The sequence below is a fragment of the Nicotiana tabacum genome, chromosome 7, assembly GCF_000715075.1.
Source record: "Nicotiana tabacum cultivar K326 chromosome 7, ASM71507v2, whole genome shotgun sequence".
Classification (NCBI taxonomy): domain Eukaryota; kingdom Viridiplantae; phylum Streptophyta; class Magnoliopsida; order Solanales; family Solanaceae; genus Nicotiana; species Nicotiana tabacum.
In genome coordinates this window covers 125144885-125170110 of record NC_134086.1, presented here as the reverse complement: position 1 = coordinate 125170110, position 25226 = coordinate 125144885, and the positions used below count along the sequence as shown (strand labels likewise).

Sequence of the window (25226 nt, the reverse complement as noted above, 5' to 3'; positions counted from 1 at the left end):
AGCGAGATAAATAGGCTTCATTTAATTAGCGAGATAAATAGGGAAACTCGTCAGTTTTAATCACATGGTTGGTTAACTCTCTCATTTACTATTTGAGGTACTTATAATTTGGCCAAACACATACCTAAATTTAAGAAGATTTACCTAACTATTTAAATAACAACTTCATTTATGACTTCAATTATTTAAATAACAACTCCATTTATGACTTCAATTAAAATATTCTTAAATTTGCTTGCACAAAGAAAAAAGCTACTCCACGGGGATAAACTAAAAAAAAAAAAAAAAATCTTGAACGAGCATTCGTAAGCAGAGGGGTTGTAATCTAATCACCAGTTATTATAACGGGAATAAGATGGAAATGACACCACCTATTAAACTAGTAGTAGCCACACTTCCAATAAAAATAAACGTATTTACTATTATACTCGTACTTAAAAGTCTTAAACCAATGACGTAGTTGAAGGATGACAATTAATTCATTTATTTTTGCCGGTATACTTTCGGACATCAGTTTCCTATTTTCTAATAATAAAATTTACTCATAAAAAATTCACGTAGAATACTACAGATCACCAGTTAAAAAAAATTGAAATACCATTGTTAAAAAATATTATTTACTCCTAGAATGATAGCTTCATATAAAAAGGCAGAGGGAAATGGAATACTCAATTTGTTACTCTTTTTACTTAACTTTTAGAGGGAAGGAGCTGCATAGAATTTTGCTTACGATAAGCCAGATGAGAATATTCCTAAGATAATTTCTGAGATAATAGCTTGATACAGTTATATTGAATCATTAAACGTTAAAAGGCAAAATCTATTAGTGGGTAATTCGTTCATTTTCCCCCAACAATAGTTGACTAATGATAAAAGGACAATCCATCATTATACTGTGCAACAGTAAGAGTGACAGATTGTAAGGTGGACTGATAATAGTATCAAATTGGTCTCCAATCTCCATGTATTAAAAGCAGCTAATTGACTAAATAAATTCATGATTGCATTAATATATTTCTGCTCTAATCAAAACAGCAATACTTAGCTGGCTTGTCTGAATTATCCACGTTCAAGAAATGATTACCCAGTTGTTAATTGATTAACAATTTTAGATATGTGACATATGTCAAATGGCCACTTTGTCACGCCATCAGACTATTTAGAGCCCTTTTGGATTAGCCGATCATAAATAACTGATAAATTTAAAGTGCTGAAAAAAAAATTAAGTGCTAAAACTGATTTTTAAAATAAGCATTTACGTTTTTGGATAGAAGTTCTGAAACTGATAATAATAAGCAATTGATGCGTTCAATTAAAAAGTGCCAATAAGATTTTTTGTTTTGTTAAAATAACTAAAATACCCATGATTTTTTTCAAAAGATTATAAATTAAAAAAATTCTTTGTAAAGAAAAGAATTAATAACGTATATGGAACGAAGAGAAAGTCAAGAAATATATTTTGGAAGAAGTATCTTGTAAATTAGAAAATATTATTAAGAAAAAACTAATAAAAGTGTTGGTCAAACTAAAAGTACTTATAAGCTGAAAAGCCATAAGTTGGGGGTGGGCCGCTAATGACTTATAATTGATTTTAGCTTATAAGCACCTTGGGTGTTTACCAAACGCGTAAATAAGTCAAAAAGTGCTAATAAATCAGCTTATAAGCAAACACCCTCTTAGTCCTATTCCACAGCCTAATAGAACGGTGCAAGGGTAAAAGTTAGCTACATAAAGAAAAACAACAAATTATGTATCTTTCAAATATACATTTATGACTTAACCATAACTAAAAGATACGTATTCATACTTTAATTTATAACTATGAAAGTTAAATTGTCTAATTGACAGTAAACATCAATATTTTCTGGTTACATCACCTATAAGTTCGACCTATTCCTTCGCCTTCCCACTCACCCATTCCTGACATTCTCAAGAACTGAAACATCAATGAAACAAATATTCTGAACTCCAGCTTTAAGGCATTAGGATTGTACCCTTTAGGTATTCTGACCAAGTAGCAATCTTACTTGAGAACCTACAGAAGGTTTAGTATTAAAACCATTTAAAGAAACTACTCTGACTAATAAATGGCAGTGGCAAAACCAGAACAAAAGACACCTTCCAATGTATATTTACCACAGGTAGTAAGCCTATTTGGTTTCAGGCAGGAGAAGGAAAAGGTAAAGGAAATAGAAAATTGTTCACTTACTTCACTTAGACTGAGTATAGAAGATTTACTTCCAATCATTTAATACTGTTAGAAAGGAAGTAAAAATGAGACACTTTCTCCTTCCCGCCGGCTTCTAGATGGTTTCGAAAAACTGTGGGGTCACTACTTTTCCTTCAGTCCTCTTTTACTTCTTACCACATGAGGAAAATGATGCTTCCCTCTCTATGTATTTCCAGTTTTCCACTCATTCAACCCCTCTTTACACCTCAAACCAAAAATGTTATTAGCCCGCAGAAGAATGGTATCAAAGAGAATCTCGTCAATAATGAATCATCAAAGTACATCAGTGCCTTGACGACATAGCATCTCTATAAAACATAAACAGATATGAACAGAAGTTGCAACCACCAAATATAATTATGACTTTTGGGCACACTTTCCGGAACAACTTTCTCTCATGAAAGTTTAGAGAAGGAAGTCTGGAAAGCCGTATTATATCAAATTAGCCTCCACTTTGCATTGAGAACTGAGGCACTCGGCCTAGTGGAATGATTAGATCTTTCAAGATCTCATATTCTGCTGCGCTTATCTGAGCACCATCAAGCACCTGTTTAGCCAGCCAAAGGGAACAAAAGAACTTCAGTCCAACCCATACTCACAGTACATAGTCAAGAAACTACTAACATCTCATGCCGGAAACTCTGAAATCCTTTCCTATGATTTTAGTTTTCGTACAACACGATAAGCAGTCATTATTTACTCCTAACAAGGTAAGTTAATATTCTACTACTAAGTAGAGAAGCAGCACCCAGGATCATTCTCTGAAATATTCAAGTTCAACTTAGTGATAGCTGTGCTACCATTACAACATAGGCATTTATGTCCTTTTATGTAATCTAGAAAGTGGCAAACCTAGTGAAGATTAGGAAGAAACAACTAGACCTTGGGAAGGGGGGTAGCAGAGAAGAAAAGTTAAGAGTGCAAAAAGGAGAACAAAATTGCGTGACAGCAACCAAAGTACAGCTTTGGAAGATGTCAAACTAACATTACAATCAAAACAATATACTACATATGAAACAGAACATGAGAACGTAGAAGCGTATAATCCCAGAATTCTACCTTTGGAAGCAAAGTCCTTCTGCCTGTCATATATGGAGTCAGTACAGGTATCCTACATATGGAAAGAGCATCCAGAAACAGAAGAACAATTAGTTGCCACTGCTTCATCCTGAATGCAGGGAGTGGATCCACAAAAGACATTGTATCTATCAAGAGAACCTGCACATGTCAAACGAAGAAGACATGTGATGATTACAACATTAATCGTGACACGCAATGATATTCTTAAACCACCAATACCCATCATCTACCCAACTACGCATCACAGCCAACAGGAATATGTGAGTAGATAACCCCCTACACGCATCAAAGAACCTCCTATAGCTTTGAAAATAAACATCAAACATCATTAAAAGTATGACGCAAATGAAAATACTAAATCTCACAAGCTCACTTTCAGCAACTTCAAGAGTCATAGCCAACTTTTCCCATTAATTTGTTTGTAGAAACAAATTCTGTCCCATTACCACCACCGGCCATACTGCTCCGGAAAATCTTTCCATCATAATGACTGGGTGGTTCTTGTACTGACTCCCTCCTGAACCCCGTCACAGAATGTCTATGTGTCTGTGGGTGAGTAAAAAAATAAGCCATAAAATTTGAACTTTCAGGTACCCTAGACAATCCTTTAAAAGCTTCCTGCATTCTACAACTTCATGCAATGCACACTACTAATAGCCAACATACATAAAGCATATGTAAAGTATCCCCTACTAACAAATGAAGTCCTAACAAACAAAACCATGAGATTAAAATTGCTTCCTAATACCAAACCAGATCAAAAAACTAAATTGGGTCCTAACTGCACAAAATAAAACACTTAAACTCTCCTCACAGCATGCAGAAGTCATTGACTTGACTACTTCCACAATTCTGCTAAAATGGCTTGGGAGGGGGAAGGTTACTATCTGATAGTGTAAACATACCAGTCCTTGTTCTAAAACTGATATTGGTACAGGCAGCCTAAGGTCAGCAACCAATCCCGGTAATGCTCGAGCAAGACACCTAGCAAGAGTCTGCTTGATCTCAGTTGACCGGCCATCAGATAACACAATTTTGCGAGGATATTCACTTCCATTGACAGACAAATACTCCTCATTAAAGCTTTCATCATTGCCATATATGAATGACAAGGACGATGATGATATCCATGTGAAGAGAGAATTAAACATCGTAGAGAAAGGTGACAGCTGAAGAAAATTAGAAAACACACAGAAACCAAAAAAGGTTAAAAAGGGAAAAGGGGGTTTCTTGGGTGGGTTGGGGGTGGGGTGGGGGGCAGAATGAAGAGAGAACAAAAACAATAAACATCAGTAGCAAGTTTCACAAGTGTAGAAGGTTTGATAAGCAACTTACATTCAAATTAAACCCCTCTGGTGGACTATCATACCAAGAGTCCTCTGATTCAAAAACATCATAATTTGGCACCCCTGGTTTTCTTGGCCATTTTAAAGGAGCTGGTTCTATATCAAGCACCTCATCGTTCTCCTTAAGTACTGCTTCATCCACTTCTTTTGGAGGTGGTAATATTATAATCCCGGCAGTGGACACTAAAAATCACATGCACAGCAGAACTCAAAAGCTATTAGATCCAAAGAGTGTATGACTTACACATAAAATCTCCATTAATATTCCTAATATGGAGAGTCAATGAAATTGTCATACCAGCATCAGGGACATCAGAACCTGAGGCAACAGCCTCTGCTGCTTGTTTTAGTGCTGCTGCACATGCTTCTGCAGATTCAAATCGATATGAATCATCATCCTCTTCCATGTTTGTAGGGCCTGATTCCCTATTAGCTTGATCCCCTTTTTCTGATATTTCGGATGAACTCTCCGTTAATTTTCCAGTGCCATTATCAACATTTTCATCAGCCCAAGTAACTGAACGAGCCATTTTCTTGTACTTTGAGGATTTTAGAGAAGATCTGAGTGATTGTTTTTCACGTGCATCATCTGATGCATATTCTCTTCCAGCATCAGACATATTTAGTACCTCAAGACTTTTGTTCTTGACATCATGTTGGCAAGGACCAGAAGACACTTCTCCAGTGTTAAATTTATCGACCTTATAACTTCTATTATTCGAATCTGTCTTTTCTGTTTCTTCTCCAGAATGCAACTGCAAGGCATCAACTTGCTTCCCCAATATAGAAACATCAACATCCCTAACTTCATAGCTTGTTCTTGTTTGTGCTTCTTTAACCTTTTTACTTGAGACAGCATTTACAGGTGCTGGTAACTTTGAAATGCTATAACCATCTTGAGTTATTATAGTGCTGGAAAAGTCCATCTCATGTAGTATCATGTTTTTCTCATTTTGGAGTTTGGCCTGCTTATTCTTGGAACCTGACAAATTAAAAGTATTTGTCTTGATCACCAAAGGCATACATTGATTAGCTAGAATATGAAGTCTCTTATTCTAATATTTCTAATTGAAGTGACTCCAGCAAGCATAAGCATGTAGGTTCTTTTCTCTGCTAACTACATATGCACATTTAGATCATTAAAGTTTTTTCTAGATTTCAAATGTAGTGAGTCCAGCAAGCATAAGTGTGTAGGTACTTTTCTCTGTTAACTACATATGCGCATTTAGATCATTGAAGTTTTTTTGCTAAAAGATCATTGAAGTTCTCGTACTTTTCTTAATGTTGTTCAACAGTGCTGGCTTCAAATTTCGTTCTCTCTGGGGAACATAGCCTTCAATCGCGTCAGATGGACCCATCCACTCTTCCATTGAAACTTCACCACCCTTTACATCCACCTTTTCCTGAATCTTCAACTTGGATAATCCTAGATCTCCACTTTCCTTCACATCCTCTGTGGAATGCAAATGCAATCCCACAAATAGCTTCAAGACTTCATTAAGTTTTGCTGTATTTAAAGTAGAGCTTCTCTCGTCTTGCAAGCTACGGGCAAATGCTCCACTGTTGACAGCACAGTTTGTTGAACAGTACATGTATGTTTCATGAAGATCATAAACTTTATGCTCCTTCAATGATATCCGGTAATGTCCATTCCTAGGCCTTTCAGAAGGCAGAGAGTTGCTGCAAAGAGGATAACCACACATGTTTGCTATTGATCGTTCAGTTACTACATCCTGATAATCTCTCCGAGACAGCAAAGACCCAGCAGCAAAGAGTTGGTTTTCATCTTTAATGCCTTCAAGAAGATAGAGTTGCAGCTTGTGGATAGCATCTTTAACAGCGATGACTTCTTCATTTGCCATCAGAGAACTCTTCCCAAGTACTGATAACAAGCAAAATTTCACTCATAAGTTCACAAAATACATGACAAGAAATAGATATTGAAAATGAATCTCACCCATTATGCAAGTTACAAACCATAAAAGTCCATGGACACCATAGCATATATGAGAACATCTAATATAGCATTTAATACCTTATACCAAAAAGGCTAACTTATTTGGCTAAATTACTAGATTGTGCAAAACAAAACAAAATCTAGTCCGAAAATAATAACATTCTACCAGCAATCTTTTTTTTTGTGGCTAAATTGCCAGATAGCCCCTCAAAGATGGCACAATTTGTCAGCTAGACATACAAACTTAGATAATGATCAAATAGAGACTTTAGTTTTGTAGGTAACTTAGCTAATGATCAAATAGACACTTCTGTTTGGCGCAGCTGTGTCCCGTAAACAGATGCGCGTGAGAATGACTTAAATTAGGCTTTTCTCTATTATTTTTCCTCAAAATGTATTTAATTTTTTTTTTTACTTTGAAACATATAATCCATGTGTCCCCAATTTCACCTTCCTCCTTGTGCACTAATTTTTCTACGGAAACAAGCCCCTGCCTATTTCAAAGATCAAACTACCGTCTTGAATAAAATGCCTACTGTTCACATTGCCACATGGAAATTTTAACACTAACCCATAAAGAATTTAACAGCATATGAAGCCAACTTGCCCACAGTTTAAACAACCATAGATCTTTTCCAACTTAATCATAAAGTAACTTGTGAAACACCAGAAGCTTGAAACCTTTTCTTTTAGTTTCAACAGAAACTGGGATAAACAAATTAAAATAAACAGACTTCCTAAAAAATTACCGATGTATGCATTTGAATTTATGAATATGTAACGTCATCATATTAGGAACTTGGACTACATCATTGTAGGACCAAATACACAAAAACGAAGAACTAAAAAGAAACTGGCTCGACCCAAAGCCCTGTTGAATTTCGCTCGAGGATTTTTAAGAACTCTATGCAAGCTGTGGAGTAGATTGTTTTGACCTTGAACTGAATCCGATATCGGTGAGAACATTTGACAGTTACAATCAGTATTCAACGGGGTAACAGCTAAGGTACTAGGACTCTTATCGGAGAGCCATTAAATTCTTCCAAGCCAATAAATTATAGTTAGGGTTCCTTGAAATAAGGAAATTGAAGGAGTGTATTTCCTTCTTGGCACTCAAATTAGGGCGTGCAGGTTATACCTTATGCGGGACGGTTTGCGGGTTCAAGCTATTAGCGACATGTGCAATTATAAAAAGTTGAAGCCATATTGTGGCCTAAAGCTAACCATCCTTTCTTCCACTTCAAATTTCTAAACTTACCTTTTTTGTTTGAAATGAAGGATCGAATTTATTACTTGTAATAATTTGATCAATAGAAACAGAGATATATACCTTAGAAATAATATCAGACCCAAGTTAGAGGCGCGATTATTTTACCTCAGAGCCAGAGTCGAGTTACAGACTTTGAATTGTTGTCGATTTGGCAAGGCAACGCTTACATTAGTAGTACTCCAGTTAGTAAAAGGAGAACCTTAACGCTGTGTTTTTTGGAATTGAAATTTACACTTGCACCCTATTGTATTGCGTCTTTTCTGTTTTTTTCTCTTTGATTTATCCTTAACTAATCTCCTTATTTTCCTGGGAAAAGGTTAGTGTTAGATTTTGAGACAAATGCCATTTACTCTAAAGGGGGAAAATACAAATATCATGTTGTTTACCATAAAACGGTACAGTTGAATTTGTAACGTGGTTTTATAGACATGTGGGTTAAAATGATCCGAGAAAATAAAATAACAAAGAACAAAAGTGAATACAATTAAAATAATTGAAGAAAAGACAAGTCTGGGCCTTGAATTGAATTTCTCCAAGAACAAGAACAATGCCGAAAACTAAGTATTGGTAAAATAAAGTTTTGCAGAATAAGAGAGTAGTATTAACCTTTTTTCATACAAGTATTTCATGATCTCTTACAATAACATGGAAGTCTCTATTTATACTAGAGCTACGGGTGCATGATTACAAATCATGCCCCCTTAATTACCAATATTAATGCTACAAGGTACTTCCTCTGATCCACAATAAGTGACCAATTTGCCTTGGGCACACCCATTAAGGAAATACTAAATTATAGACAAAAATAGTTAGTGTGACTAAACTATCCTTAATTAAATGTTGCAGCATAATTTAATGTGAGAAGTAAAAGATTTTTTAGTGATACGTACATAAAGGTAATTTTGGAAAAACAAATTAAATTTTTTCTTGATTATATAAATGGACACTTATTTTGGACCAAAATAAAAAGACATATTGGTCACTTATTGTGGACCGGAGGGAGTAATTAAAAGGTGATAAATAATAATAAAGGCTAATAAAGGCCTAAGGAATCTTGGGGTCTTCTGTAGCGGTCACATCTTGAATTGCTTCTTATTCGGCCACAAGTTTGTATTTGGTGCCACCATGGTTGAGTCACCACTGACTGGTCATTCTTGACACGTGTCGCTTCCTAATTCATCCAACTCTTGAGGCAAGTTTTTACCATATACAGAGTCCCCCACTTTCCGGTTACTCACTGAGAGTGTGGTGTGACCGGGAAGTGGGAAATTTTATCCTTTCTACCCTTGCCACCGATGTGGTCCCCCGAGTTCTCTAAAATTACAGAATGCTAGAACTACTATCTAAAAGTTTTCTATATCTTCAACTTAGTTCTAGTAAGTGAAAATACATGTAAGCTATTTTATATGTAAGAATAATATGATTATACAACAAAGAAGCAAGAATCTAACATTCAGTGAGAAAGCTATACTGATAAAAGGTAACTTAACAATAAAATAGGATTAATCTGCCTTAAAAAAATTAGCTATACCTATCAAATGGTTTACGATTAACGTCAATCCCTTTAACTTCTTCAGCAGCTGTATTTGATCCCTCAGCTACCTACCAAACCGAAATAATAGTATTAGGTGAATATTAGCTCGGAATAATATAACAATTCTAATACAACAATGCACACATAAGTCACAAGATACTCCTTTTGGAAAACACAAACATACTTCAGTTTTTTTTTCTTATCTCATCTTCAGCATTAAATTCAATTTTTAACAGGTCATTTCAGTATGATAGTTTTTCTAAAACATAAAGAAACTCCCATAATAAAGTCAAAAATAGTTCTAGGAAACAAAACGAGTCAAAAATACGAAAAAAATAAAGAAATAAAAAGCTGCATTTCAATCTGTGGAAACTCCAATAAGAGAGAATATATCTGGGAATATAGAGTTTCAGAAAAGTTTAAACACTTAGTTTAAAAAATTAGAAGCATCAAACAACAACCAAAAATATCAAAATTATGTACATGCAATATGAGTACAATCCAATACCAAACAAAATAGCAAAAACTAAAACAAATATCAAACCCAACTGAAAAGAAAAATAACAAAACATAGATTCGAGAATTAAAGATATGAAAATCACTAGACTCCCAAACACGCATGAACCATACCAAATAGAAAAGAAAAGATTTGATCTAGCAACGATTTCTCGCTGTCGATTTGAACCCTAAGAAACAGAATTATCAATATTTTAGGAATGGTTTAAATTTTAACCAAATTCTGAACCCTAGCAACAATTGGGGAGCGAGAATTACCAGTTAACCGAGGAAATCCAAAACTTGGACGAATTAACAGTCTAGCTAGTGAGAGTAGAGAGGCGAGAGACGTATCGAGCCAGTTTAAGATTGAGGAAGTAGAGATTTGAGACAGAGGGAGTAATATATATATTGTCCTTCCCCCTTATCAAAATTTGTATTTTTTTATAATTAATTTCACTTTTATAATTCAATTTCATACATAATAATTAATTTAATGAAATTTTTTATTTGTGTTGTGCTTAATCTGCTCATACAAATATTGCATTTAATGAATTTTTTTATTGTTCGTGCACTTTATAACTTTTACTTCCAAATAACCAAAGAAATACAAACAAAAAGGTAACTAGAAAACCAAAGAAAAGGTCTACTAAAGTACTACAAAATATTATCAAATAGGGAAAAATGGGAAAGTAAATGAAAAATATTGCGAAGAAAAAAGGAATGGCAAGGTTTCGCATTCTTTTCAAAATATGTAAGCATCATAGAATACTTTAGAAATATGCATATACAATTTTTGGAGACATATACAAAAAATGTAATTTATCTTTTCTATTTGCAAATTTTTTTTATCTAAAGATTTTTGCAACAAGGTCGTTTCGTAAATTTATTATTATTTCTTATAATCGCGCGAAGCCCGAAAAAATTTACTAGTCATCCATAAATCACGAGAAATATAAACTCATTACCAAAACAATTACAATTTAGACCAAAAAGAATACTTATAATTACAATAAAATTTAACTTAAATTCTTGGGCACTTACATTCTAGATGCGACGAACTGATGCACAATACACAGTATAGTTAACTAAGACAATAAAAAATTTCATGGCTATGGAAAAACCGAAATAAATAAATTAATAAAGCTCAAATTTTAAGAACGGTAAAAGCCAAAGGAGAAACACAATTTAATATCGAAAATTAAACCTGATAAAAAGCTAGCAGCGATTGAGAAATTCGTGTAATGGTGATCTCTTAAAGAGGTTATTTTAGTTTTCGATCATTGCTGAACTTCTTTTATACATGCCATCCGCTAACCCTAATTTAAAACCAAAAAACTAATTTATATTAGGAAAAGTTTATACATAGTGAAATAAGGAAAGATTTATTAACCAAAATTTAGTTGATTTTAAATTTATAAATTGGTAGAAAAAAACTTAAATGACGATTTTGTCCAATGTGAAATTTATTTTTAAAGGATAAAAATGGCGAACGACATTTCGTTAGAGACCTTCATGCTTTTAATGCGCAAGTTCCCCGTCTCAATGAATAGTATTTTGTAAGAAAATTATATATATTTTAAATTATGTTTGAGTTATAAATAAATTATAAGCTGTTGAAATTGATGACTATTGATCCTCTATAACTAATACAATAAAAGAAAAACTTTGTTCATAAAAGTCCTCAAACATTATTCAATATATTCACTTTTAATTATGTTCCAATTTTATAGTTTTGTCATTTTAATTTCACGAGTTATCGTGCTTTTTTGTTAGTTTCAATAAGAATGCATAACTCTTGAAGATTTAAGATTATTTTAATTTTTTAAAAAGCTATTCTCAAGTTCATTCGAGAAGACACAAACAAGGTATAGACTTTTATTTTGATTCTTTAAACATTTATAGAATAACATATTTTAAAAATATAAATCATATGTTTTCTCAATTTATATCCGTTCAAAGGTTTCGATATTCTCCATGTAGTGAGGTTTTAATTTTAAAATAAACATAAAAAAAGAATTTATGATTTATATAACTTTGTTGAAACATGCGTGGGCATTAAAACATAAGTTATAGGACGAACAAATACTATAAAAACTTATTGAATTCACTAATTGTGTTTGTGCACATATTAATTTAGATATATATAAAATTCATTTGAAAGTCCTAAATATTTGGATTTCCTACATAGTTCCCATAAAAAAAATTAATAAGCAAACTTTTAATTAATTTTAAAGTCTTAAATATTTATAAATTATTTATATTACATTTTTATTCAATATAAAATTTATTTTTAAAGGATACAAATTTAATTACATTTTGTGTTGAGGTTTTGTGTTTTTATTATATAAATTGAGGCTTGTACTAATTAATATGATTATATAAGGCATCAAATAATCATTTTGGGTGCTAATTTGAACATGGATTAAATATTTTATTTGATTAAAATAAGAATGTTTAAAATGCATATTTGATTGTTTCACGTTAAAACAATTTTAGCTTATACATTATTATATTAAATACTTTTAACTTAATATATGATTTTATGTTCCCATATTTTAAGCTTTTGATTGAAAATCATTTGAAGTCGCCATATAAGAATGTGCACATTAGAAAGAAATTATGTTCAATTAGTATAACTTATATAAGGTAAAATATTTATTGATTTAAATTCCTAAATATTAGATTTTCTTACCTAATTTAATACGGAAAGGTTTAATATAAGCAAAAGTTTAATTGATTTCAAAATCCTAATTATTAGGAGAGTAAATTAAATTACAATTTTGTTCACTATAAAAACTATTTTTAAAGAATAAAAAAGGCAAACAATATTTTGCTAATGAACTTTATACTTTTAATATAGTATAAATATAAATATAAATATAAATATAGAGAGATATAGACTTAGATTATAGTTTTTATTATATAGAGATTGAAGTGGTGCCTAGCTCCTCCATCGTAATGATTGACAAAGAAAAAAAAGTAGCAATTTTATAAATTAGTATACGAGTTACAAATACCAATAGGGTAGATATGTGAGAAGAGGAGGGAGGGGTGGGTAATAGGGATCCGTAATATGTTGGAAATGGAAGGATAAGGGAAGTCATTATGCACAGCGTATATAAACGCAACGAACCCTGAACTGAGGTTCCCACATCTTCAATCAGACAAAACATATTAGTATATCTTCTTCCTTCGGGGCTCCATCCTGTTTAATATAAACTCATCAGATCTGTATTGATCATCGCAAAAGCTTTAATCATGTAAGCTAATTCATCATTTTTCTTTTCCTTTTTTTGTGATTCAAACGTATAATTTGAAAATAATTTCTGAAATTTTGAGCTGTTTGTTATACGATCAGGAAATTAAAGGATCGGAGAAAGTTTCATTCCTGAAACGCAGACTCAATCACTCGCTATGTAAGTTTCTACTTTCTGGTGCTAATTTCTCTTTATTGATTTTTTTTTTTAATTTATAAATTTCGAATAGTTATTGTGTGTGAGTTAATTTCTGATAAATTGAACACCTTTAGCTCTTTTGGATTTTGGAAGTTCAACTTTTGAAGATTCATGTTAGTTAGTTTTAATGTTTTTCAGCTCGGAGATTGTTCTTTTTATTTACTACTATACGTATTTTTTATTAGAGTTATTAGAATCCTATCTATGAAAAGGAAAGTGTTTGCTTGGGGGAGAAAAAATAACTCTAGCGTAATCTTGTACACCTTTTATTGTGGATCTTGAAAATGTTGTTAAGGCTTAGTTCAGGTGGTGTCTCTGTAAAAGTAGGCATTTGTCAATTTTTATCTCAGAATATGTTAGTATTGGGTTTGAACTGAACCATAGCCATAGGAAACTGAACCATAGCCATAGGAAAACAAGAATGAGAGGATGAAATCTACTTTTTTTTATAACTGAGAAAATGGTCAGAAAGTTTTGGGTGGAATCATTGGGATTTTCAAATGCAGTAGTTTCCTTTTTTACTTTCCTAAGTTCATATCTGTTGGAGTAGTTAAATTGATTCAACTGAAAGGACACATGTGAAACAAGTGATTTCCCTTTCCTGGCCAGCAAATCCATAAACTCTGTCCAGTTTCTTCTTGCATTTTTAGCATACAATTATCTGCTAATTTTTTAACTTCATACAATTGTTTATCTTAAATTCTTCACATTCTCTGGTGGGATACAAGTATAACTTTCTGTTAGCTTTTTCACAGGTTCTCCTGATCATCTCGCTTGGCTCTGCACTTTATCTGAGGGTTTAAGGACCTATATTCATCCTATTCGATGGCTGATAGCCGGAATGGTAATGTCAAGGTTTCTAATGACAAAGCATCCGGATCAGCCAATGCTTATGCCATCAATCTGGAGAACTTCGGTAAAAGATTGAAAATGTTATACTCCCACTGGACTGAACACAATGATGAACTTTGGGGAGCTTCTGAAGTTCTTGCCATAGGAACTCCTCCTCCATCTGAGGATCTGCGGTATCTGAAGTCATCAGCTTTGAATATGTGGTTGGTCGGGTATGAATTTCCTGATACTATCATGGTTTTCATGAAGAAGCAGATCCATTTCCTTTGTAGCCAAAAGAAGGCCTCCTTACTTGAAGCTGTCAAGCAAACCTCTAAGGACGTTGTAGGAGTGGATGTTGTTATGCATGTAAGGGCTAAAAAAGATGACGGAACGGGTGCAATGGATGCAATATTTCAAGCTATACAAGATCAGTCAGTGTCAAATGGTGATGATATGCCTGTTGTTGGACACATTGCAAGAGAAGCTCCTGAAGGGATTCTTTTAGAAACCTGGACTGAGAAGCTAAAGAATACACAATTTCAGCTCAGTGATGTAACTAATGGATTCTCTGATCTGTTTGCTGTCAAGGACACTGCTGAAATTATGAATGTGAAGAAAGCTGCTTATCTGACTTCATCCGTGATGAAGCACTTTGTAGTCCCAAAGCTGGAAAGGGTTATCGATGAGGAGAAGAAGGTGACACATTCTTCACTAATGGATGACACTGAAAAGGTCATACTTGAACCTGCAAAAATTAAAGTGAAGTTAAAGGCAGATAATGTTGACATCTGTTACCCTCCGATTTTTCAGAGTGGAGGAGAGTTTGATCTGAGACCAAGTGCGTCAAGCAATGAGCAGAATCTTTACTATGATTCGACTAGTGTGATTATCTGCGCAATTGGTTCTCGATATAATAGTTACTGCTCCAATGTTGCTCGGACCTTTCTAATTGATGCCAATCCATTGCAAAGCAAGGCTTATGAAGTCCTCCTGAAGGCCCATGATGCTGCAATTGGAGCTCTGAAACCAGGAAACAAGGCTGGTGATTCCTACCTAGCAGCACTCAGTGTAGTCGAAAAGGAGGCACCTGAATTGGTTGCAAACTTGACGAAATCTGCAGGAACTGGAATTGGGCTTGAGTTCCGTGAATCAGGGTTAAACCTTAACGGCAAGAATGATAGAATGCTGAAATCTGGCATGGTTTTTAACGTGTCTCTTGGGTTTCAAAATTTGCAAACAGAGTCTAAAAACCCAAAAACTGAAAAATTTTGTGTCTTGCTTGCTGATACAGTTGTTATTGGTCAAAATGCTCCAGAAGTGGTGACTTCTATGAGTTCTAAAGCTGTAAAGGATGTGGCTTACTCATTCAATGAGGAGGATGAAGAAGAGGAGGTGCAGGCGAAGGTCAAAGCTAAGCCTGTAGCCGCTGATGGACTCTCATCCAAGGCTATGCTTAGGTCAGTTAACCATGAGACATCAAGGGAGGAACTAAGGCGGCAACACCAGGCAGAATTGGCCCGCCAAAAGAACGAAGAAACTGCACGGAGGCTCACAGGAGGAAGTTCTGGGGGGTCAGATAGCCGTGGAGCTGTGAAAGCCACTGGTGAACTGGTTGCATATAAGAACGTTAATGATCTGCCACCTCCAAGAGATTTGATGATTCAGGTTGACCAGAAGAACGAGGCTATTCTTTTACCTATTCATGGAACCATGATACCATTCCATGTCTCCACTGTGAAAAGTGTATCTAGTCAACAAGATACTAACCGTACCTGCTATATCCGAATAATGTTCAATGTTCCTGGCACTCCATTCACTCCTCATGACACAAATAGTCTTAAGTTCCAGGGGTCAATATATGTTAAAGAAGTTTCATTTCGTTCAAAGGACCCAAGGCACATCACTGAAGTGGTTCAACAAATAAGATCCCTTCGCAGGCAGGTTGTCTCTAGAGAATCAGAGAGAGCTGAGAGAGCAACTTTAGTAACACAGGAGAAACTTCAAGTTGCTGGAGCCAAATTTAAGCCAATAAAATTGTCAGATCTGTGGATTCGTCCAGTATTTGGTGGTCGGGGGAGAAAGCTTCCTGGTACTCTAGAGGCTCATACAAATGGATTCCGCTATGGAACTTCAAGGTCAGATGAGAAAGTGGATGTTATGTATGGTAACATCAAACATGCATTCTTCCAGCCAGCAGAAAAGGAAATGATTACCGTCCTCCACTTTCACCTGCGCAATCACATAATGGTGGGAAACAAGAAAACCAAGGACGTGCAGTTCTATGTTGAAGTGATGGATGTTGTGCAGACAATTGGAGGTGGAAAAAGATCTGCTTATGATCCTGATGAGATCGAGGAGGAACAACGTGAAAGGGATCGGAAAAATAAGATCAACATGGAATTCCAAACATTTGTGAACAAGGTGAATGACCTCTGGGGCCAGCCTCACTTTAAAGGGCTTGATTTGGAGTTTGATCAGCCGTTGAGAGAGCTTGGGTTCCACGGGGTACCCCACAAGTCAACAGCTTTTATAGTCCCAACATCTAGCTGCCTTGTTGAGCTCGTAGAGACACCTTTTGTTGTGATCACTCTCAATGAGATTGAGATAGTCAACCTAGAGAGAGTTGGGCTTGGGCAGAAAAATTTTGATATGACAATTGTATTCAAGGATTTCAAAAGAGATGTTATGCGAATTGATTCTATTCCTTCAACTTCCCTTGATGGTATCAAGGAGTGGCTTGATACAACTGACCTTAAGTACTACGAGAGCAGGCTGAATCTCAACTGGCGTCAGATACTGAAAACAATTACTGATGATCCAGAAGAATTCATAGAGAATGGCGGATGGGAGTTTTTGAATTTAGAAGGTACTGATTCAGAATCCGACCACTCACAGGAGTCTGATCAAGGATATGAACCTTCAGATGTAGAGCCTGTCTCGTCAGACGAGGAAGATGATGAAAGCGAATCAGTAGTGGAGTCAGAAGATGATGAAGGAGAGGACTCAGAGGAATACTCCGAAGAAGAAGGAAAAACATGGGAAGAATTAGAAAGAGAAGCAAGCAATGCCGACAGAGAGAAAGGAGCGGAATCAGACAGTGACGATGATAGGAAGAGGAGGAATATGAAGGCTTTTGGGAAAGGTCGTCCTCCAGAGAGAAGAAATCTCGCTAGCAACATATCCAAAAGACCCAGGTTTAGGTAAAGAGCGACAGTGGTAGCCTGCTATTTCGTTTTAGGCCATTTGTTTAGGCTACATAAGGTCATGATAAGCAGCTGTAAAATATTTATGAGACAACTGAGTTTAGACTTGGGTCTTTCTTGTAGTATAGCGGTGCTCTCTTTTTCTGTGTTTGCGAAGTAGTTTATTGGTGTAACATAAGATTGTGCAACTTAAGTTGGGTTAAGTTCCAGTTCATCCATTGACGTTGTCTCCTCATTTTTCAGAAAGAAGTTGTTAGTCACTACATTTTCAAGGACAAGTAGGATAAATGCTCGTCTCTATAGTACAAAAGGTCGTGTTCTACCCATCATTTAGTGTTACAGAAATACCTGGGAGTATTTAGCATTATCGCATATACTATAAGCTTGTAAATATTTGGATACAGATGTGTCATAGGTATGCACTAGGCTACTACAGCTTGAAGTGAGAATGTGACTGCATGGCTTAAATCTTTTGTGAAATGATCTGAAACTGGTACCAGTTGATGAATGTATGTGGCTGACACGTCTGCCAATTTGTCTGTCCAAATTCGAACAGCCATTCGCAAATTACCACCCCAGTACTATGTTGCGCAACATCCTACCGCTTGATTTCACAAGGCAAAATTAGAAATATGGTGTTATTTACGTGTTTTATGCCCCCTTTAGTTCTACTTTCAGTTAAGCTACTTGAAGAACTAGGGACAACAATGCAAAAATGGGAAGATGTATTCGAAATCATATGCATCTTTTTTTGCTTTTTTTCCTTTCCCGTGGATAACCAATTGAGAGAGGCGACTTCTGATTTTCAGACAACTTAGGCTGGAATACGTTATGAGAACCAACATATGATGCAGCTTTGATGTTGAAATCCTGTAGAGTTATAGGAAGTACCTTGAACAGAGGCATGGCTGTCAATGTTAACAATGGAATGAGAATCATCACTTATCCCATTGTTATTTATTTATTGGCTATAAGATTCTACTCATGATCAATATGCCTGCCGTGTCTCTTGGGAGCAATTTTCTGTGCTCGGATGAGGAGCGTATGATCTAGCAGATTGTCTTATTGCTACAGAAATATTAACAATTCCAATACGAAACAGAAACTTCAAATGTCTATCAGTAGAATCGCATGCTAAAAAGGACAAAATGAAAAGGCCAAGCTAAGGCATGTACAGCTAGAATTTCTAATCTGACATGCTTAAAATTCGTCCCAAGACAATTTGCCAAATATATGCAACTTTCTGACAAACAATCTGCAGGTTTCTCAAAGGCAAAACAGATAAAAGCATTAGACATATGTTTCCGCAGATTTGACGCTACTAATTTACAAGATCAAAATTACCACCTACTTGGAACCAAAAGCAGCGTAAGAAGAAACAAAATGAAAGCAATTCTAAGATCCAGAATAAGTTAAGACAACTATTTCTAGGCAGCTTGATTCTGCGCATCCTGAAGGTACCTAATAAAGAAACGGCCTTCTAACACATCTACCTGAACTTCATTCGCTTGCTGGCAGCAGAATTGGGACCAACTCGTGACTTGCCAAAATTCTTCTTTCTCTTCCTCTTCTCATCCTCGCTATCTGATTCATTCCCATTCTCCCTATCTGCATAGCTTGCTTCTTTCTCCAGCTCTTCCCATGTTTTACCTTTTTCTTCCTCTGACTCTTCATCTTCTTCTTCTTCCTCATCATCTTCAGACTCAACCAGAGATTCGCTATCAGACTCATCATCATCAGAATCTGACTCAGGTTCAGCATCTGAAGGTTCATAACCTTGGTCTGATTCTGAATCTCCAGATGATGAGTCAGTACCTTCTAAGTTTAAAAATTCCCAGCCACCATCATCAATAAACTTCTGTGGCTCATCAGTTATGGTCTTCAACACTTGACGCCAATTCAGATTCACCTTGCTCTCATAATACTTGATGTCAGTTGTGTCGAGCCATTCCTTGATGCCATCAAGGGATGAAATAGGGATTGAATCTATCCGCATGACGTCTCGCTTGAAGTCCTTAAAAACAATAGCCATATCACAGTTCTTCTGCCCAAATCCAACTCTTTCCAAATTAACAATCTCAATCTCACTTAGGGTTATCACAAGGAATGGGGTCTCTACCAACTCAACCAAACAGCTGGAGGCTGGTACAATGAATGCAGATGATTTATAGGGCACCCCATGGAACCCAAGTTCTCTCAGAGGTTGATCAAATTCCAGGTCGAGTCCCTTAAACTGAGGCTGGCTCCAAATATCATTCACCCGGTTCACAAAATTTTGAAAGTCCATGTTGATTTTGTTCTTCCGATCTCTTTCCCTCTGTTCTTCCTCAATCTCATCTGGATCATATGCCGATCTCTTTCCACCTCCAAGCGTTTGGACCACATCCATTACCTCAACATAGAACTGAACATCCTTGGTCTTCTTGTTCCCCACCATGATGTGGTTGTGCAGATGAAAGTGAAGAAGGGTAATCATCTCCTTCTCTGCTGGCTGGAAGAAGGCATGCTTGATATTACCATACATGATGTCAACACGTTCATCTTGTCTTGTGGTTGAATACCGGAAACCATTGGCATGAGCTTCCAGTGTACCAGTAAGCTTTCGTGCACGACCACCAAATGTGGGACGGATCCATAAGTCAGGCAGCCTAACTGGCTTGAATTTGTTCCCTGCAAGGACAAGCTTTTCCTGAGTCACTAAAGTTGCTCTTTCAGCTCTCTCGGACTCCCTTGCCATAACATTACGTCGAAGTGTTTTAATCACCTGGACCACCTCACTTATGTGCCTAGGATCCTTGGAACGAAATGAAACTTCCTTTAGGTAAATGGCACCTTGATTCTTTGATGCATTTGCATCAGTAGGTGAGAAAGGAGCACCAGGAACATTAAATATGATTCGGATGTAGCAGTTACGGTTGGTGTCCTGTTGGCTTGAAACAGTCTTAACAGTAGCCACATGGAAAGGAACCATATTACCATATATTGGTAGAAGGATGGCTTCATTCTTCTGGTCAACCTGAATAACCATCTCTCTGGGTGGTGGCAGGTCATTGATACTCTTATAGGCAACAACATCAGTTGAAGTCCTAGCAGTGCCCCTGCTATTGCCAGTTAAGTTTTCTGCACCGGCAAGACGTCGAGCAGTCTCTTCATTCTTCTGACGGGCAAGTTCTTCCTGGTGCAGCCTCCTCTTCTCTTCTTTTGAAATCTCATGATTGTCAGACCTAAGTGTTGCCTTGGCATGCATGGTCTCCCTACCATTGGACTTGGCTTTCACTTGCAGCTCCTCTTCTTCTTCATCCTCATTGAAGGAATAGGCCACATCCTTCAAAGCTTTGGAGCTCAAATGGGTGATCACATCATGGCCATCCTTTGTGACAATCACTGTATCTGCTAGCAAAAGTGAAAAATTCAGACTCTTTTCACTTTTGGTCTCATTCTGCAAATTGTGGAAACCAAGTGACACATTGAAAACCATTCCCGGTCTCAACAGTTTATCATTCTTAGCATTAAGGATCAACCCTGACTCCCGAAACTCAAGACCGATCCCTGTTCCAGCAGATTTTGTCAGGTTGTTAACCAATTCAGGGGCGTCCCTGTCAACCACAGCAAGAGCTGCTTGATAAACAGCACTAACCTTGTTACCAGCTTTCAATGCACCAATTGCTGCCTCCTGGGCTTTAAGAAGTACTTCATAAGCTTTAGTCTGCATCTGAGTGGAATCAATTAGAAACGTTCTGGCAAGATTCGAACAATAGCTGCTGTATCGTGAACCAATTGCACATATGATGACACTGGCAGAATCATAATACAAACCATCATCGTTGCTTGTAGCACTGGGTCTAAGATCAAAAACACCACCACTCTGAAAGATTGGAGGGTAACAAATATCAACATTCTCAGCTTTCAGCTTCACCTTGACTTTAGCAGGGTCCAGAATAGCCTTTTCTGTGTCATCCATTAACGAGGAATGTGTTACTTTCTTCTCCTCATCAATTACTTTCTCAAGCTTCGGAACAACAAAGTTCTTCATAGCAGAAGCAGTCAGATGTGCAGCTTTCTTCACGTTTGTTAGCTCATTTTGGTCCTTTACAGCAAAAAGGTCAGAAAGTCCATTCGACACATCAATAAGCTGAAGGCCAGAATCTTTTATCTTCTTAGTCCATGTCTCCAAGAGCTTTCCTTCAGGGCCTTCTCGTGCAATATATCCAATAACAGGGGCATCATAAGCATCAGATATTGACTGCTGACGGATAGCATGGAGCACGTTTTCCATTTGAGTAGACCCATCCTCGCTTTTGGCCTTCACATGCATGACAACTTCCACGCCTACAGCCTCTTTAGCAGTCGATTTCACAACATTCAGCAATGAAGCTTTCTTTTGGCTACAGAGAAAATGTATCTGCTTGTTTCCGAAGACCATTATAGTCTCAGGGAACTCATATCCAAGTAACCAAATATTTACAGCTGAGGATTTCAAGTATCTCAAGTCCTCTGAAGGCGGTGGAGTAGCTATAGCAAGGACATCAGAAGAGCCCCAAAACTCATCTTTATGTTCACGCCAGTGTGAATATAAGTCCTGCAGTCGCCTACTAAAAGTGTTCAAGTCAATTGTATAAGCATTTCCACCTGTCGCATTCCCATTAGCAGGGGGACCATTTCCTTGTTTTTGTTCTGGCATTGTATGGCTATGACTACTTGACTAATCTGGACAAGAAAACACAAAAAGTGCACAAGTTACTTAAAGAAGGAGAATATAACAAATGCAATCTTAAGAGATCCTCTCTACAAATTCCAACAACTCCAGTTTCAAAAATCTAAAATGTCTGCTGAGTAAGCATTGTTAAATCATCATTCCTTTAGAATTTCAAAAAACTTGAAACTCATATGGACAATCTCACACTGTTTTCATAGTTATATCTATGATTAATATCACTCACCAGAACCCAATGTCTCACCATTTTTGTCAATAAGTACTGAATCAGTTATCAGTTGCGGAGTTGCCCATTAAAATAAGCATTTCGTTTTTTGTAGATAAAAGAGAACAGGTAAATAAGACTCCCCAATGTGCAAAAGAATTCACAAAAAATGCATTGCTCTACATTGTTAAGGATGATTCTTTTACCCAAGCCCAAATTATCCAATGCAATTTCTTGGTATGCAACAAATGAGGTCAATTAATGAATTGCCAAGCACAGCCCTTCAAGCTACGGGAAATTCAAAAGGCAAGACATGAAGAGACTCTTTAAGGATATACAATAACTTGGAGAAAAATTAAAAATAGGGAAAGGAAAACGTGAAATTACTATGATAGCCACCATAATCCATGATTTTCAGAAAAATTTAATTTCCAAGAAAGCATATTTTAACTGCTTGCTGCATCTTCCTCATAAAAACAACAAAGGACCCACCACAATCAATGAACAACTCATAACTATTGAGACACAATTTACACTTTTTTGTGTGTGTGAAGTTGATACTCAATATACATGTTCTCATGAAAACTATTGGACTTTGAACAGAATTATAGCAAAAACTTGAGAAAAACACCAAATAGATTAAGAGCCTACAGAAGATTCCACATTATACAAATATACCAACTTTAATTAAACATGGTATGTCCTGGGCAAGTATAAAAGCTTTATCTTATTCTGATAAACTTGGGGCTTTCTGTACCCGCATAGTAAAACAATGCAAAACTGAATGGTCAAGAGCTGACACTTAAAACTCACAGAAAGAGACTAACACCAAATTCTCCAAGTAAGACAAAATAAGGCTCACCAAAGCTACTGCATAATAAATACTACAAGCTCTCGAAAACAAAGATAACAAATGTCTAACCAATATAGTACTATATTGCACACAAAAGACTACCCCAAAAAACACAACCTCCAATTGCCCCAATTTAGGGTTCTATAACACACGCTTTAAAAACAAAGTAGAAATATGCCCCACGGAAAACATCATATTTCACACATCAACCATCGACGAGACAAATTTACAGTTGCTCCAATGCTCCCCATCGACTCCAACACAATACATCATATTCACAAACTTAGACTTCAGCCTCAAAATTATGGTTGGCTAAGCTACTAAAAATGTGACAAATGCTCCCGGATATATTCCATTTGATAAAGCACAAACCCTGAAAAATCCCGACGCAGTAACAAAACTGGGATTCTTACTACAAATTAGGGTTTCGGAAGTCACATGCAAAGAGGAAACGTGCTCAAATTAAAGAAACAAATAAAGGGAGGAAACTCACATAGTTCGTTCTCACGAGTTGAGCAAAGAACACGAAACCTATTAGGGTTTCAAAACTTGACAATTGGGAGTAGTGCGCGGCGCAATGAGTAGACTAAGGATTTCGAAATAGTACTATATTTCATAAACACGAAAAGTGTTGAAATGAGCACTGAAAAACGGATCGAACAGTGAAAAAAAACGCTGATAATCGAAGCACGAGGAACGATTGGAAAATAGTGAAAAAATTTGATGAACGAAAATGAAAACTGCGAATTTCTAAGGAAGCATTGAGTGAAACAAAGGGGTTTATAGAATGGGAGCGAATGACTGATTTGAAAATCGACGGGGTTATGAGAAATTGATAGTTATATTCATCACTGATATTAAAAGAGTCTCGGGTTTACAAGGAATTACACTGATTACCAGTTGGAATTATGCAACTGTGAAGGGTATATTGGTATATATGTCAGGGAGCAGCAATGAGCTGTCAATTGAAGTGCGCTGCGTGGATATAAATTGCGACGTCGTTTCGGTTCATGCGTTTTACGAATGGCGGGAATATAAGACCATGTTTCCCACCAAAATCATCTCACCATCCAAAATCCAAATAGCCAGGAAAGCTACACAGTGTACTTTTTTCTTGGTTATTTGGTCTTTCAAAAAATACATTCTATAATTCTTTTCCAGCTTAGATTGGTAATATTTATGATGGTTAATTTTCAAAAAAAAAAAAAAAAACTTGTTAAATCAAAAACTTTTTAATTATATATGTGACTCTAAAATTATAAATTTTGCTATATCCAGATAAAGTAATTTGAATCTCTTCAGCCTTAACTTTATTCCCTAATATACTATCTATGAAAGCTAATTAAGCTCGTGATCACTATTTGCACGTGAACAACTTGAAGTATCAAGTTTTTTCTTAGTTTTTTATATAAATTCAAACTATGTTATTCAGTTTAAAATGAAATATTGATTTGATACCATCTCATTAAATAAAATGTTAGAGTGTTGCACATTGCCAAAATAAATAAATAAATGATGCACACATATTTGTATTGATCTAAATTTGGCGATTTGGTAATAGTAGATAAACGGGATCAAGGACGGGGTCGACCACGGTGTGATAGCAGGAAGCCGTCATTGAGAGGACGGTTGTCAAGGACGAGCAGTTGAAGTGAAGAAATAACATAGGATAGGTTCAGATATGGACACAAGGAATATTCTTTTGGATATTCCTTGTTTTGTACTTTTTTAGGGTTTCTTGCATATATTCCTTATAAATAGGAAGAGATATAGAACAAAAAAAGTGATCTTCACTTTCTGAGAGAAACATACATTGCAAAATGTTGACTTGAGAGAATTTATCTTGTTCATTGATTATATTACTCAAGCGCATGTGTCACGATCCAAACCGATGGGTCGTGACGGGCACCCGATACCTTACTCAACCGAGTACCTACGTAGCATATCTTTCGTATCATATTATCATAGGTAAATGAGCCAGAGAGGCTATCGTGAGATAAGTAGAATAAAACATGGGGAAATACTCGACATTAGACGACCCAACATG

The 25226-nt window shown here is 36.0% G+C and overlaps 3 protein-coding genes across 6 annotated transcripts; 1 reads left to right on the top strand and 2 right to left on the bottom strand.

Moving 5' to 3' along the window:
• Window positions 1-2058: 2058 nt before the first annotated feature.
• LOC107826173 (putative RNA polymerase II subunit B1 CTD phosphatase RPAP2 homolog) lies at window positions 2059-10338 on the bottom strand. Of its 3 annotated transcripts, XM_016653139.2 has the most exons (9): window positions 10192-10338; window positions 9415-9485; window positions 7989-8189; window positions 5930-6538; window positions 4955-5638; window positions 4646-4839; window positions 4216-4479; window positions 3290-3448; window positions 2059-2777 (listed from the first exon to the last, which is right to left on the bottom strand). In XM_016653139.2, exons 4-9 carry the CDS (start codon window positions 6516-6518, stop codon window positions 2673-2675), a joined length of 1995 nt encoding a protein of 664 aa, XP_016508625.1. In that variant the 5' UTR covers window positions 6519-6538; window positions 7989-8189; window positions 9415-9485; window positions 10192-10338; the 3' UTR covers window positions 2059-2672. The 3 variants fall into 3 exon arrangements, with proteins under 3 accessions (XP_016508625.1, XP_016508615.1, XP_016508630.1); XM_016653129.2 differs by lacking the exon at window positions 7989-8189; XM_016653144.2 differs by lacking the exons at window positions 4216-4479; window positions 7989-8189.
• A 2669-nt stretch (window positions 10339-13007) lies between these two features.
• Window positions 13008-17625, top strand: LOC107826168 (FACT complex subunit SPT16-like). Its single transcript, XM_075217581.1, has 3 exons — window positions 13008-13175; window positions 13274-13331; window positions 14126-17625. The coding sequence occupies exon 3, from the start codon at window positions 14196-14198 to the stop codon at window positions 17406-17408; it is 3213 nt and encodes a 1070-aa protein (XP_075073682.1). The 5' UTR covers window positions 13008-13175; window positions 13274-13331; window positions 14126-14195; the 3' UTR covers window positions 17409-17625.
• A 1038-nt stretch (window positions 17626-18663) lies between these two features.
• Window positions 18664-24004, bottom strand: LOC107759376 (FACT complex subunit SPT16-like). 2 transcript variants are annotated; one of them, XM_016577308.2, is made up of 2 exons: window positions 23673-24004; window positions 18664-22109 (listed from the first exon to the last, which is right to left on the bottom strand). In XM_016577308.2, the coding sequence occupies exon 2, from the start codon at window positions 22086-22088 to the stop codon at window positions 18897-18899; it is 3192 nt and encodes a 1063-aa protein (XP_016432794.1). In that variant the 5' UTR covers window positions 22089-22109; window positions 23673-24004; the 3' UTR covers window positions 18664-18896. The 2 variants fall into 2 exon arrangements, with proteins under 2 accessions (XP_016432794.1, XP_016432793.1); XM_016577307.2 differs by having other exon boundaries at window positions 18664-22114; window positions 23673-24003.
• Between the last annotated feature and the right edge of the window lie 1222 nt (window positions 24005-25226).